Consider the following 16,873-nt stretch of genomic DNA (forward strand, 5'->3'; position numbering starts at 1 on the left):
ACATTGAGCTAGACCCATCAGTCTCTGTTCAGAGGAGCTGACACTCTAATGTCCCCCCACAGTCACACACTATTATTATATATTTATATACCTCTGACATATACCAAAGGGCTTTACAAAGATCAGCGGTGTTCTTTGTCTAGTAAGTTTGGTTTAAATGTCTCTATGCGGTTCCGAGTGATGGTGGAACATAGCATGTTTGGTTGAAATGTCTCCATGCTTTTCCTAGTGATCACCAAATATAGCTCTGACATATAGCACAGCGCTGTACAAAGGTCAGCGGTGCACTCACATGAGTCTAAATCATATGTCTAGCAAGTTTGGTTGAAATGTCTCCATGTGTTTCCTAGTGATGACATACATACATACATACATACATACATACATCCAAATATAACTCTGTCATATAGCACAGCGCTGTACAAAGATGCCTGGTGCACTCACATGAGTCTTAGTCATGTATGACAAGTTTGGTTGGAATGTCCCCATGCATTTTCGAGTGATGGTGGAACATAGATACATACAACTTATATACTTAACTTAACTATATATATATCTTGAATGATCCTATCTGTTCACTTTTTCAACACGGATTTCCTATTCTTCCTTTACGTCTATTTTACCTAACTTTTTTTTGTTCACGGTTTGAAAAGCATATTGGTATAATATCAATTTTATTATTAAATGTCTCATAATCAACATTGACTTTGTATATGTCACTAATTCATCCCACCAATATAAAAATAGCTTTAGCAAAGTCTGCTAAACTCTGTGGTTTTGGTTGCTCAGATATGTTGCTTTGGCTCAAAAGATTTGGGTATATTTTTGCTTATATGTTTAAAATTTGAGCTTTGCATGTATGTGTAGCCAAAAATTATTTTCTATAACAAAAACTGGATATTGTTATAGAAAATATTTACATTTTATTTTTTTTTACCTTTCTTTTCATAGTCCTATTGGCCAGCATGGTGATTTCACCAGTAAACTCTGGCAGGATGAAAGTGTGGTGCTGCTATTGTTTTCAGACTGTATTTCAATATTTTTATTAAGATTTTTTAGAACAACAAAAAAGAAAAATAACAAGGATAAGACATAATCAAAAACCAAATAGGTCCAAAGTATGAGCAGGTAAAACTTCATCTAAAATAGAGCTATATATGCCACATTCGCTATAAAAAGAACCTGTTATCAAGCCCCACCTGGAGTGATATCCAGAACATTTTATATAGTAAACATTAGAATTTGTCATTCCAAGCAAGGTCATAAGCGTGGGTTGTACACAAATGAGTATTGCCACTTTACTTCCCATATCTGGACCATAACTCTAAACAATTAACATATAGAGGGTAAGACACAAAAGGGCAGAAGGGGAGGGACACTAGGAAACCAGGAAAAACACATCAGGAAAGGGGGAGGTAGAGGAAGTACAAGAGCAAGGTATTTAAATCCCATGTTCCAGGAAAGTTTCTCCAAGAACAAGAGCTATAGGTTATTAAAGGAGATCCATGGCTCCCAGATATCCTCAAATTTGTCAAGAGAATTCTTCAATGTGTGTGTAAGTCTATCATTCACCATGATCCAATTCAACTTGGATACTATGGGATCCATGGAAATCGTGGGGGATTTCCATGCTTTAGCTAATGCGATTTTACTTGCCACTAGTATCAATCTAATCATTTTCTGGAGGGGTTTCGGTTGGATGGTGTCAAATTTGTTAAACAGGGCGGCTTCCACTGTTAATCTCCTGCTTTACTATTCTCGAGATTAATTTAAATACATCCTCCCAGAACTTCCTGGCTACCGGACAAGTCCACCAGATATGTGTCATGGATCCCCTGTCCCCACATCCTCTGAAACATAAAGGAGAAGTTGAAGGAAACATCTTTGCTAGTTTAGTTGGTGTAAGATACCACCTAAGGGCCACTTTGTAGTTTGCCTCCACGACTGCAGTGTTGAGAGCTATTTTGGAGAGAGCATAGGTCATATCCTGCCATTCCTCCAAGTCCCAAGTGATACCCAATTCGCTCTCCCATTCCCTCATATATCTCAGTTTTTTACTTTGGTTAATTAGGACCGAGTAGATAACAGAAATTTGTCCTTTTGTGGTAGCTATAGAGGAGCAAGTGCTTTCGAACGGCGAGGAGCGCATGGGTCTTGGAGCATCTCTAATTATCTGATTAATAAAGGACTGCAGTTGTCGATAGTGGAAATATTCTGAGGCAGGGATGTCAAATTGAGTGGACAGGTGTTCCCATGTAAATACTGCTCGAACATCTATCAAATCTCTAATTCGTCTAAAACCTTTAGAGATCCACCACTGAAAGTTCGCCTGGCTCAGACCCGGCGGAAAATCCGGGTTATTCCATAGGGGAGTCAAAGGCTTATGAATAGAGGCAAGCTTTGAGTGGGGACTGAATTTGTCCCACACCCTGATAGAGTGAGATAGAGCGGGGCAGTTCACGTGTCCTCTATTATTTTTTTTCCGCCACATCAGCGAATCTATGGATCCCAAAAAGCTATCTTGGTTCTCCAATTCTACCCATTGGGGCTTCGCACCCTGCAAGGAGCTTAATGATAACTGTGCTACTTGCGCTGCTACATAGTAATATTTCAGATGTGGGACTCCCAATCCTCCCATGCGCTTGGGAGCTAGCAGTGTATCTTTATGAAACCTGGATTTCTTCCCTGCCCATATAAATTGTAATAATCTAGATTGGAGAAGAGCAATCTCTCTCATAGGTACCGGGATCGGAATGGTGCGAAATAAGTAGAGCAATCTGGGAAGTAAATTCATTTTAACCGCCGCAATCCGTCCCAGCCACGACGGGGGGGACAAAGACCACCTCTTGATGTCTGCATACACTTTCTTAAGCAGCGGACCATAATTACATCTGTAGAGACTATTGTATGTAGGGGTCAACTGGATACCTAGGTATTGAATGGATTCTTTATGCCAAATAAAATCAAAATTCTCTTGAATCGCCGACAACATCTCAGTGGGGAGGTTTATATTAAGAGCCTGAGATTTGGATTTATTAACCGTCAGGCCAGAACTTAATACAAATTCATCTAGAATTCTCATCAAGTTAGGCAGGGTTGTAATTGGAGAAGTAATGAACATTAGGAGATCGTCCGCAAAAAACGCACATTTATGTTCAGTTTGGCCACACTTAATACCCTAAATATTAGTATCTGCCCGTAGGGCTATCGCCAACGGTTCAATTGCTAGGGCAAACAAAAGTGGGGAAAGGGGGCAACCCTGTCTAGTTCCCCTCTTAATTGGTACGGCCGTAGATAGGAACCCCCCAAAGGAAATCCTGGCTTCAGGTGAGTCATATAGAGCCAACAGGAGATTGGTAAAATAAGTACCAAAATTCATTCTAAGAAGCACCTGAAACAAATATCTCCAGGATATGCTGTCAAATGCCTTCTGAAGGTCAAGGGAGAGCAACATGGCTTGACGTGAGGGGCCCCCATCCCAGCCTGAGTTTATTACTGATATGAGATCAATAGCCCTCCTAGTTTGGTCTGGAGCCTGCCTATGTAGCATAAAGCCCACCTGGTCCGGATGTACATAAGCTCCCAAAAAGGAGCTCAGTCTAATTGACATGATCTTCGTCATAATTTTTAAGTCGCAATTAATCAGGGAGATAGGTCTATAATTAGCTACTTCCGAGGCATCCTTCCCCGGTTTAGGGATCACACTGATAAATGCCCTGTTAGCATCGCCCATCAGGGCATTCCCCTCCCGTAGGTAATATTGTTTTCAGACTGAAGGCATGTTTTCCTAATGCAGGCTGCACTACCTAGCGAGCTACTGACCTGGAACAAGTATGTAGAAAGGGCTCAGATTTTTCAGTTGTTGCTTGCTACCTTGTTATTCCAGGTTGGTGACTTAATAGGTAGTGAACCCAGGATCAGGATGACAGATTAGTCAGGCTTCGTGTCTACTCATAGGAAATCAGTTCTGGGTTTTAAATTAGGAACCCGGTGCGGTCATCTTTTGGAGATAGAACAGGAAGTTGGAAGTAAATTATTTCTCACTTGGGCATTGCAGCTTTATTTAGTGTGGTTACCTCGATGTATGTGTGACATTAGAGCTTTCATCAGACTGACTTTTTTTTTGTATTAGATTTTTTCATGCAAACATTTGACAACTTTGTGCCCTTGTGGTTATGTGTTAAATACTCCAAATTAGTTTAGATTGTTGACATATAATACATTGATTAAAATATATAGTTCTGTCTTAGATTACCCGCATTGCTGTGTGCAGTATGGTAACTGGGTAATCTTGCTCTTATTTTACTAATTGTTTTATGATAAACATGTTTTGTCTCTTCCATTGTTAATTGTTAAATTTCTTCTTTAGGCGCTTGTGGAGCATGGGTACAACTGCCAGTGCAGCTCAGCAGCCAGCCCCAATACTGCCCCCTAGTGACAGCATTCAAGGAAATGGCAGCGGAAGTTCAAGTGGAGAAGACAGGAACAGCTTAAGCATTCATTCATTCCAAACAGTGGGCATCCACAACAAAGCAAAGTCCATCATCACCAATAAGGTTGCTCCTGTAGTTATAACGTGAGTACTAAACTAAGATGCTTTTCCTATACTTTCATGTCTGGATTTACAGTCAAATCAGATTTTTATAGTGGGATACATTTTGGAAAAAAGTACAATTTTTATCTTTGTTGTAGTAGTAGCCATAAGTAATGATTGAATGTGTGCATGCAGTTAATAATGACTTTTGTGTCCATCAAGGGTTTGGTGCTTGCCTTAGCAGTCTTCAGTGTTCAAGTCTGCTCCCCAGCCCCTCTTAGCCAGGTGCAGCACTGGCATTTTTTAGCAACCACCCGGCTGTTTCTTAGTGTGGTTACTAAGACCAGATGGGTCACAATAGAGAAGCCAACACCCACCTACATATTCTCCCCATCCACCAAGCTTAAACACATTTCTGGAGAGAATACTGGTCATTTTGGTGTTACTGAATATCACCTAATGTTAAAGCAGATTATTTATTTTTCTATTCCTACCAGCCCTGTATATTAAAGCCTCTCAGTGCTGCTTTAATACTGTGTCACTTGTAAGCCCAGTAAACCTGATAATTCACAAGCACTGTTGGATATCCAAAATACCATACCACAGTGTCATGTGTATTGTTATGTGAACACCTATTTGTAAGCAGGGAAGCTAAATATAATTTTCTTCAATATACGTAATTGTTCCAGTTTATTGCTAATAACAGTGAATAATTTATTTTCTTTAATATTAAGATAATTCTATTCTACTAATATGTTTTGTGTTTAACATTTTCAACAGGCTACTGTCTGATTTTTGTTTATTGTCTAGATGGAGTATGTACTTGGCAGTAGTTGCTGTACAAGTTTTGTTATAAACAGTAATTTGTAGTGGGGGTAATCTGGATATCATGGCTTTCATTTCAGGTACAATTGTAAAGAAGAGTTCCAGATTCACGATGATTTGCATAAAGCAGGTTACTCTGTTGGGAGAATTTCTGAGACTATGCCTGAACACTATCTTGTACAGGTAAGTTCAGTAAGTTGTTATTGTTAGGCATATTGAATAAAGCGTTGTTCTTCAGAAGACCTTGATGCATTATTTCAAGGAAGCCACGAATACAATAGCTCTAGATCCCTCATAAAATGTAACTATGGCCAAAAGATTTAGGTTTTAGAAAGAGTTAAGGTTTTTATTGCTGTCAGGATGTGTGCTGGGGAATTTCTATTCACTGCTTGCCAGGGAATTGCTGTCATGCGAACAAGTGAAGGAATCTCCACTCCAGGGTCTGCAAGGTGTCTGTGTGCACACTGCCTTTATTTCAATTATATCCTGTTTCTTGCAAAGCTGAGATTGCATGCTGTGGTCTTCCCATTTCCACTAATCTTATCTTCCTATTCACCCTCAAATTGGCGTAGATGACCTACCCAGCCAATTGTGAGATGAGGAGAGCAAAAAAAGCAAAGTTCATGGTGCAAGTGTTAGAACTGTGTTCACTTTTTCCTTGACCCTTTCTAATCTGCAATACACTGTAGACTGAGTTAAAAACTGTTACACCCAGACTGGCCTTTTATTCTTGTAATCATATTATCCCATCTCCGCACACAATACCAAAAAAATCCCACGTCAATGGATAGTTGGAATTCTGCACTAAAGGTCAGGAACCAATAATACTGGTTATTGTGATACCCAATCACATGGATCATTACCTTTCAGCTTAATAATTGATAAACCCTATAGTTCTTGGTGAGAAACAACACAAACATTTAATAGGTTTACGCTATAAAGAGGTTAAAATTGGAACTAAATGTAAAAGTTCCAAATTGCCATCAGACAGTTTTTTTTTATTGTAGAAGGGACAGGCAATGTTTCTGCAATAAAATAAATGTACCTATCTGATTGCAATTTTAAATAATCACTAGTTCCCATGTCTTAGGACCTGCCATGTGTGATTTTTTTTTTTTTTTACACACACACAGAAAAAATAAAGCTAAATGTAAATGAGTAAAAGATATATTTGCTAAAATGGTAGTCCAATATAGGCACAAGCCATGGTGTTCTTTGGTAATAAATTGTGGTAGAGACCAGTTAAAGAAAAATCTGTATTTAGAGAAATATGGAGTCCATCATAACTGGCTTCTGAAAATGCTTGTTGCCTGAACAGATGGGTTCAATACTTATTCCCTCATCCAGCACAAATAGTCAGACTTTAACTTCACTTGCTGCATACCTAGCCTAGGGCAGTGATTAAAAAGTATTTAAAACTAGAGCAGAGCTAGATAAATAGGATTGAAAAAAGGGTTCAACAATGGCAATCTCTGTATTTTGCTCACCTAAGTTTTTGTCCTATCCTCATCTTTTAATTCAAAGTTTTAAAGTTTTACATGTTTTTCTTTGTTTTAGGGTAAATATTTCATGGTTTGTGATGTATACAGCAAGCTAGATGTTTTAAACACAATAAGCAGTTGTGGGGCACCTAATTTCCGTCAAGCCAAAGGTGATTATGAAGTCTATGGAATGGGACAGCCCAGCCTGAATGGTTTCAAACAAGTGTTGCAGAAGCTACAGAACAATGGACATAAGGTAAGAAGCTGGGAGGAAAGCATGAGAAAAACATAGACAACATAATTCTATAACACTGGCTTAAAGGGATTTCATCTGCAGGTATTTCCAGTTTTTTTTCTAGTTCTTTTGTTTATGTTGATAAATATATTGCTACAAATAGTTTGGTCCCGCAGATAGTGGTGTAGAAAGCATCCTTTCAGGGTATGGTCCACAACATAGCTTATTGCACTATTGTTTTAGCAACGGTACGTAGTCTTTGAGCCAAATTTTCAGACATTTAATTCAAAACATTTCATTGCCTTATACTTCAGCGCAATAGTCTTTAAGGCCTTTCTGTAACCAGCTTGCCGTTTCTACCACTTGTATATTAGAACATCACTAGACTTGCTTAACCCACCAAAAGCCAGAACAGTTTACTTCATCACTACAGTAATGAAAAATGTAGTGGTTTATTTGATCTTGTCATTAACGTGACAACTAGCTATAATTTAATGCATAGCTTTGGATAAAGGGTTAAGTGGTTAAAACTTCTGTCGAATTTTAAATGCTGTGTCTGCAGTTGTTTTGCAAAGATTTATCCCCCACTTTCCGACATGGAAACAACTGTAAAGGAAACAAAAAGTAAGGCGAAGCCCAATAAATGGAAAAGAAAGAACAATTAATTTTTGGCAGAGCAGTTATTGTAAGGACTTTTCATGAGGTCATTGAGCATTTTTGCAACATAATAAGGCATTACAGTTTTAGAAGAAGACTCTTTAAAATAATAGTTTGGTATTTAGTTGGCTTAGTGGTTAGCACTCTGGCCTTTGCAACACTGGGTCACAGGTTTAAAACCCCAGCCAGGACTCTCTCTGCAAGGAGTTTGCATTTTCTCATTGGCCTTGATTTATTAAAGTTCTCCAAAGCTGGAGAGAATACATTTTCATCAGTGAAGCTGGGTAATCCAGCAAACCTGGAATAGATTTCCTAAAAGTCATTAGCTATTTGTTAGCAAATGTTTTCAATCCTGGACCCAATTTCAGGTTTTCCATTTCAGGTTTGCTGGATCACCCAGCTTCACTGATGAAAGTGTATTCCCTCCAGCCTTAGAGAACTTTATTAAATCAGGGCTATTGTGTCTGCATGGGGTTTCTCCAGGTACCCAGGTTTCCTTCTTCATCCAAAAAACATGCAGTTAGGTTAAAAAGCAAAAATTGTCCCTAGACTACAATGACATATGACTATGGTAGTGATATGACACTGGACTTTGTAAAGGGTTGTGTAATATGTTGGCGTTACATAAATACTGGCTTATAATAAAGTTCTTGTATGTCCATAAACATGCTGCTGAACCATTTTGTCTCCTGGGGAGGAAAAACTAATTGAGTAAATTGATTATTTTATTATTTTTTATTAGGCAACATCCACCTGTCTCCAATGCATCCTCACACCTTATAAGACATCTCTGACATTCTCTGCACCCTTGGACAGTGATATCAACTTATTGCAGAGGATAGGCTTTTGTAATATACAACATTTATATTTAGAATGAAAGGGCCGCTTACATCACTGCATCACCCCCCCCCCCCCTTCATCCCATGACACATAAAAACAAAGATCATGAAATATATTTTAAAATATCTTACACCCAGACTTCTGCCCATGGCGCATAGGCAAAGGTTATAATAAAGGCCTTTCAGCAGGATTCCTGGGAATGGTGAGAATACAAAATCTAGTATTTATCATGTATGTATTATGTATCATTTATAGCAGTGAATCGGACATTCACCCAACATTATCTGGTAAAGAAACTTCCTTGTTCATGTTTTTGTTAATGACAGTGCTTCTTCACCTGAGAATGTTTGGTAAATATCATATTTACTGCTATCTTAGTATTCATTTTATATATATTTAATACTCCTTGGACTTTCCAGATTGACCGTTATATCTCTGTATCCTGAGCACTCTATGTAATAACTGTGCTATTTTACATATATTTTAATTCAATTTTCTTGCAGGAATGTATGTTTTTCTGTGTTCGTGAGGAGCCAGTTGTGTTCCTGAAATTAGAAGATGACTTTGTGCCTTACACTCCTAGAAAAAAGGAGAATTTGCATGAAAATTTGCACAATTTGGAGAAAGGTTTTCGAGTGGAGAGTCTGGAACTTGCTATTCGAAAAGAGGTATGCTAACTGCATTTTTGAATCTCAAAGATGGATTGTTTTTCAGTTATATTTCAGTAACCATAGGACAGAAACTGTTAACAGAGCATTGGTGTAAATGTAACATTTTACACATTCAGGGGGCATTTACTATTTTAAGTTATTTTTTTTTTTGTGTAACTTTGCCCAGTAAATGTCTTAATTTTAAAAACCCAATCAGTTTTAAGGATAAACCCACAAAAAAAAATTAAATTTCTGCTATAGATATCTAATGGGTTAAATTTCCTGCCATGGATCCTTGCTATTTTTTTTAGATGTTCTGCTCTCCCCTGTTAAAATTTCCATTCCTCTTGCTACATATTTTATAACCTTAAAAAAAATTCAACAGGAGTTGTGAGAAATACAGCAGGAACTGTATATTCTTTGCCCTGCGTGGGTCTTCAAATCCTATTGTTTACAACTGGATTTTTGGGCTTTCAAAGTTTCTGTATTTTTTTTTTTTTTGCCTAAACATTTTCAGAACTGCCAGCCTAAAATCAAGAGTTTGCATTCCAGTAGAACAAATTCTGTTTTCCCAGTAGATAACACCAACCACAGGAATGCTAGTAGTAAATACTGCAGACAAGTTTCACTTTGCATACCATGACCATTGCTGAGATGCCCAGTGATTTCTGTCTTTTCATCATGCTACGTTATTCTTAAGGCGCATTACAATAAAAAGAAATAATGTCTTAGTCTGCAAAAATTGCATTTCTGCAGGCTGCCTTTTTCTACTTCTGTAAATGTGCCATTTTGTTTTCAATTTTTGTTTACAGTGGGGTTCTTTCTTAAGATATATATCGGTTATTGGCAGTCCTATGTCAAGGATTTGCATAGGACTACATAGCTAACTCTGTCTTCTGCTGAGGCCACAAAGCCCTAGGCATTTTTTTTATTTGCTGTAGTTAATGAACTTACAGATTGTGAATTACAGAATATCTGAATTCAGAAATCACATTAAGGTAAGTTGGCAGTAGTTGTGCTTGCAATGTTTGCTGCCCTGTGGCTGTGTATTTGAGCAATACTCCCTAATATTTTAAGTGTAAACACGTTATATCAATACATTTATGTTTTTATACATTTTAGACATGAAGAGAATTTACATCTGTGCGTTTTAGAAAAAGTGGTCAACAAACTAGCCTATTTGTGTCTTCTGCTTTTTTTTTAATAGATTGTATACTTTATCATGTTTTCATTTTTTTTTAGCTTCATGACTTTGCCCAGCTGAGTGGAAACAGTTATTTTGTATATAATGATATTGAACATTTTAAAGATGAACCTCACTCTGTTAGGATTGAGTATGAAGAAGATACACATGTAACAGAAGAAGTATATAATAGACCTGTGTTCTTGCTGCCATCCTACAGGTAACAGTTGTCACATAGCATGATTATCTCGGGCAAACCTGCAGGGCTTGTAGAAAAAGTCAGTCTTGTATATTATTTCATAACAACTTTTACTTTTGTAATCCTAACTTCCTAGCACAGTGACCAGTTCAGTTTCTTTTAAATAACCTTTAATAGTTTTCAGGAAAACTGAGTGTTTTGTTTATCCTTCTAGGTACCACCGGTTACCCCTGCCCGTGGATGGTGCACCTCTAGAAACCCAGTTTGATGCATTTGTAAATATTCTCAGGGTACGTAAACACATATTCTTATCCCTCCGTTCCTATATCTGTCTATATAATGGAAATAGCTATGCTGGCTGCATCCTACCTTCACATTCCTGGTTGCAGACAGTGGTTTTAGAGAACCCCTACAGTTCCTCTTGAATAGGGGCAATTGTCAACCGGATTTATATTTAATTTACTAACCTAATTTTTTTTTACAGAATCTGTTGTGATCTAATACATATATATATATATATATATATATTTATATATACACACACACTGTTGATTTCATATAAGATTACCTTATGGAGGAGGAACTTCCATTATACTGTAGTTTATAGCAAGGTCTAATGTTCAGAAGTAAATGGATACCGGTGTTTTAGGACTTATGAGATAAGAGACTTCTCACTGTGATTCTAATAAACCACCGTGTCAAAAAGGAAATTAGGGGATTTTGAGTCATAATTAGTTTAATAACGCTAAGCTGATTGGTTTCTATGGGGTACTGTCATTCATCCTATAAACTGCAATACTATAAATCATGAGCTACATTTGATATCCTACCCTTTACATGCTGTTTTGTTTGTAATAAGGCTCCAGTGTATTTTAAATAGCACATGGTTGCAGAAATTACATTAACGTATACTACAAAATGTTATAAATTAATTTTTACCTTATGTATTTTAGGAAAATCCATGTCTCTTGCTGCTTCGTGACGCTACCTGCCCTCCACCAGCTTTGCTTTTTAGTTGCCAGACAGGAGTTGGCAGAACAAACTTAGCCATGATTCTGGGTACATTAGTTCTCTATCACCGTAAAGGAACAGCTGGAGAACAGATGTGAGTTCTTCATGTTTAATTTCCAGTGTTTATAGGAAAGAGCTAGCTTCATGCTTTCATACCTCATGTGGATTCCACCAGAACCAAATGTGGTGCCATTGTTTGCTCTCCTAACCAGTAATTTTACATATTACGTTTACCAGTAACAAAGTAATCTTAAGTATTGTTCAAGAAAAAGCAGTCAAAACACCAAAGCCTGCTGCATGTTATATTTCTATTCCCATGAACTATTTGTTTATTCCATTTTATAACAGAACTTTTTGTTTACTAATGGGTGTATTACATGGATCAACTTTATTTCCCACATAAACATTTGGAAGTAAAAACCTTGCAGGTTTTTTCAGGTTCTTAAAAAAAATCATCTTTCCTATGTTTAAGGGATATGCCAAAAAAATCATGTCATAATACACTGCTAAAATAACTCTTTCAAGTTAAACCATCAGTGGTAGCATATTACAATTCAGGGCTTTAAACGTGCATTTTCATGTGTTCTGGCATGTTTTTGCATGAATGCTTTGTCTGTGGGGGTGTGGACAGATTTTGCGCCACATGATTCATTCAATCATGTGTATATTTCCACTTTAATACAGTACTATTATCCCTTATTTAAATGTTATTTACTGGAAATACACTGTTTTAAAGTACTGAAGTGGAACTAATGTTAAGAAATAAAAAATTGTGAGCAGGCAGGTTCTTTATAGCAGAAGGAACAGGCAAAGTCTGTTTTGCAAAAAAATAAACATACCTGCCTGTTCACAAATTTTTTAAGTGAACTCAACTACCATTTCTCTCTCTGCTGTTAACATCTTCATGCAGTCCTTGCAGCAGCCAAGTTTACGAAGATTATGCACTGATCTGCACATAAAATAAAAGATTAAAACGGACACATATGCTTGTTTTATTGCAGAAGGTAGAACCCCAGTTCTTTATGCAATAAAGAACCTGCTTTCTTGCAATTTCCTATTTTTACCTTTTAGTTCCACTTTTAATAGACAAAATTATGCGTTGACAGTTTCTTAGTTTAGTCAGTTTTATCTCTGGGTACTATCACTAGTTCTTGTTCCAGAAAACATTAATCAGGCTAAATACAAAATCTCTAGTAATTGCTCTTGTCCCCCCTCTTTTACATTAACAGGAACATTATAGCTTGTGTGGTATGTTGCTATGTTTTCATTGTGGAAATGTAATCTGCAAACATTTTGCCAAATGACCGATAAACTTCTTAGATGGATGCATAGATAACATTTTTTTTATCATTATTGTAGAATATGTAAGTGCCCTTCCAGTTATTATGGACAGGGATATGTTTTTTTGTTCCAGACTTTTGTTTTCTATCATCAGTTTTGACAAATGGGAAAACAGTAGAAAGGATCTCAAACTGAAGCATTTGTATGTGCCTGGTGATCTGTCAGATTTAATGTGAGCTGACAGGTGTGGCAATGCAGCTTCATAATCCCTCAACAAGCAAAGTTTCATTTTTTTTTTTTAGTTTCCTGCTTGCTATATCTTTTGCCATGTCACCCATGTGTAATCAGCTGTAGAATTAGGGAGTAAGTAGCATATATGTGAAATAACTGGAATGCAAAGAACATTAGATTACTGTATATGTGTATCTGTGTTGTTGAACCACACCATATTCAAATAACTCCATAATTCTGATTGTATGTTTGCATTAGAAAATAATATATGCAATTAAAAATAAATGGCTAGGAACACTGGGAAATATTCAGTACAGCATCAGTGGAATCTTGCTTAAATACGGTACATCTGGTAATCACATAGATGTAACACATATTTTAGATTCCTTTTGAATTTGACAATAATGTAAATCAGATTTATTTACATAGTGAAGCTTGCAGACAAGAGCTACTTACTATGTTACTATAGTAATATGTCTTCTAGATCCTTAATAATATTTCTTACAAGTGTAATTTGGCAGGAGAAGTCACTTGGCTTCCTTCTAATTATTTCAAGTAGGCAATGTTACTCCAATAATTGGTATGCCTATATATTCACTGAGGATTTATTTTTAGAGTCTTGAAGTGCATTTTGTTGTTAAATGCAATAAACTTTAAACCTACTTTGTGTTTCTTTTTATTTTTCTAAACGGATACAAATATCAAATGACATGTAGCAAAAGATTATTCCCCACACGGCAAATAAAACAAAAATAGTTAATCCTTTTTTTTTTTAAACAAAATTTTTGTAAGAAAGTGCTTTTAATTCATGAATTTACTTCTCTGTAGCTCAAATGTAGTATAGTGCAAAAATGAAAACCCCTGAAGGTTTAAAAATTGGTTGTACAGTACAGTACAGTGTTAAATCTGTCGATTTTTACAAAATGTTACAGTAAAAATTTTTCTATTGTATTCCATTGAGTTAAGAAGAATTCACATTGCAAAATGCTTATTGACTAATCCCTATTTACAATAACTTCTGTTACAGCGCCACCCAGAGCACAAATGATTTACCAAAGGAACATTTCCAAGTCATACAGAACTTCATCAATATGGTACCAGATGGAGAGAAAATTGTTGCAGAGGTAAATTTATAATTTGTAATGGCTAAAATTTTTTAATACAAGATTTTTGGGCAGATGCCCTTCAGATTTGATATGGTATTGTTACACTCACATTAAAGTGGAATTAAAGTTCCACTTTAAAACCTGGGACTAGGCGTGGTTATTTTGCAGAAATAGACAGGTGATATCCCTTCTGCAATAAAAAAATACTCATCTGCCTGCTTGCTAATTTTACTGCACATCCTGGCTTCCCTTGAGGTTACCAGGAATGAAAAGTTAGGACAGTCAAAATGGCTGGGGGTTAAGTTCTGCTTTAAGGAGCAATAAAAAAAGCCATCATGCTGACATTTTTTTCTGTAATATATGCATTTTCAGAATTCCACCTATTTTAAAGCTGTTCAATTATCTTCCATGCATTTATTACACTAATGTGTCCAAATCTGTTTTGACACTTTTACCCAACCTATTCTTTTAACAATCTCCCCACTGTCCTAGATTTGTGATTGGACCTTAATTATCCAACTATTTATTACAGTTGCATACATTTGCTGGGTATGTTTGTCATAAGCATGTGCTATGGAGATTGGAGAAGTGTGGGCAGACTTTAGTTTCAATGGAATTTGGCTGGCAGATTCCGCTGGGAGCTATAAAATGGGATCACCCTGGCAAAATAGGCCGGTCTGGGCAATGATACTTATATGATTATGAGAACATTTATTGTGTAACATCTGAATAGATATTGATGATATTGATGTTCCTGCCACAGGTAGACCATGCTATTGCTTTATGTTCTGAAATGCATGATATCAAATCAGCCATAAATGAATTCAAGAAGAAGCTGGAGGGCATTGGTGAAGACTACCAAATTCAGGTATTGTTATTTTTCTGAAGTAAATGTGTATGAAGTTTAGTCAACTTTTTTCACTTTCTTTTTCAACATGGGTCTGAACTTGTTCATGTTGCAAGCATACACTTAAATTTTCTTTTATCACTTCAATAAAGTAGACCTTTTTACCAAATTTTTTGGTAGTATTTAAAGAGAACATTATGCAATATTCTGAATGTCTGATAGTAAATAAAAAATCTAGTGTTAAAACTGGCACTAGTAATATATAAAACTATTCAATAGTTTACAATATATCAGCATGTCTCCTCAAACTTTGATGAAGTTCCTTAAATAGAATATTCATCCAAAACAAAGTCTTAATCTAAATGAAACAACCAAATGTGCTTACATGAAACCTTAAGCCAATAATCACAACCAGTGCTTGATGCCAACCTCATAATGACTGAATGCAACTAAGATGCTGAGTCCACAAATCCAGTTTAGTCAACCTTTTAAAAACCGACCACAAAAATGACATTTCAAATTAAAGCGTACCCATACTCAGAATTTTCACTTTACATAAAAGGGTAGAGAACCCCTTTATGTAGGGTAAAAATAATTTTTTTTTTGTTTGTTTTTTATATGGTGCAACATCCTTTTTTTTTTTAGGCGGTCAGAATGCATGGGGCTGCAAAGCCTCCCGGGATACCTACGTCAGGCATCCCCGGGGGTTCTTGGGTGCCCCTTCTACGCATGCTGGAGCATATTAGGCAATGCCAGAAGGAGCCTTTTTGCTGAAAGAGAAAAATTTGCTAATCTTACCCAGTGAAATCGGCAATTTTTTTATTTTCATTCTACATCACCTGATCTTGCGCCTAGTTCCTCTTTAAGTAAAGGAGTGAATAGGGAAGAAAAATGCCTTCATCAGACCAAAATGGACCCCAAACACATCCAATCCTGGATGCGTTCCAATGAAGAGTGTCTTCATTGTTTTGCACTAAAAATAGTTTTAACTCTAAATTTGCAATGAGCTCACGTGCAAGTTCCTCTGTGTTATGTGGTAATATCAAAAAATCTATAGACTATGTACAAGAAAATGGCACATGTAACATGAGGATGCATAATTCTGCCTATATGTGACATAAGAACGTATTGCCCCCTCCAAAAAAATAAAAACTGACAGGAGTTTTTATGGGGTAATAAACTTTTATCAAAAAGAATCATAATTATGTCTCTGTTGCTGTAGGATAGTTCCTCTCACTTGTCTGGTAAAATGCTGGCAGCAGGATAGAGAGTCTGGGTAAATCTCTTAAATCCTCAGATATCAGGAATTCTCTTCTCTACACTTACAACTGTCATATAAGAAAGCTCACCCAGGAAACAGGTCAGTCTCAATGGGGACCTTATAGTCATACATTAGCGTGATATTTAGGCTCTGGCAGTAGCAATATGAAAGTGATAACCACACACACATCTGTATCTGAGAGGTAAGGATAAAATAATTCTTAGGAATACTCGTGTTATGGGAAAGTATCTTTGTCATGAGAGAAGCATGGAGTCTGCTGCTGCAAGCCACTGTTCTGAAAAATGCTTCAATCAGAGTCCTGGAACAAGCATGCTGTAACTAAGTTTCAGAGGTACCTAAATGTCTACTTGTTCCATGTTGATAATGCGGACAACGTCAAATAGTCAGACTATCGGAATGAATGCCAGGACACGCATTCTCAAACAATAGTTCAGTAATAGCAGCTTACGTTATTCCCTCAGTGACCGTCACACATGACTCAGCCTTTAAAATACTTACGCTTCACTGCTGT

At 36.7% G+C, this 16,873-nt stretch overlaps 1 protein-coding gene across 8 annotated transcripts in view; it reads left to right on the forward strand.

Annotated features, from left to right (window-relative positions):
- The window catches only part of PALD1 (phosphatase domain containing paladin 1), a 140,948-nt gene that overhangs the window by 70,871 nt on the left and 53,204 nt on the right, over positions 1-16,873 (forward strand). For all 8 annotated transcript variants that reach the window (XM_072423748.1, XM_072423747.1, XM_072423744.1 and 5 more), the window contains 9 exons: positions 4,370-4,576; positions 5,440-5,542; positions 6,917-7,096; positions 9,076-9,240; positions 10,465-10,625; positions 10,819-10,894; positions 11,558-11,709; positions 14,155-14,251; positions 14,997-15,101. In XM_072423748.1, the coding sequence (XP_072279849.1) occupies positions 4,383-4,576; positions 5,440-5,542; positions 6,917-7,096; positions 9,076-9,240; positions 10,465-10,625; positions 10,819-10,894; positions 11,558-11,709; positions 14,155-14,251; positions 14,997-15,101 (1,233 nt within the window). In that variant the 5' untranslated portion in view covers positions 4,370-4,382. The remainder of the gene's footprint in view (positions 1-4,369; positions 4,577-5,439; positions 5,543-6,916; positions 7,097-9,075; positions 9,241-10,464; positions 10,626-10,818; positions 10,895-11,557; positions 11,710-14,154; positions 14,252-14,996; positions 15,102-16,873) is intronic.

Source organism: Pyxicephalus adspersus, chromosome 10 (genome assembly GCF_032062135.1).
Source record: "Pyxicephalus adspersus chromosome 10, UCB_Pads_2.0, whole genome shotgun sequence".
NCBI classification, from domain to species: domain Eukaryota; kingdom Metazoa; phylum Chordata; class Amphibia; order Anura; family Pyxicephalidae; genus Pyxicephalus; species Pyxicephalus adspersus.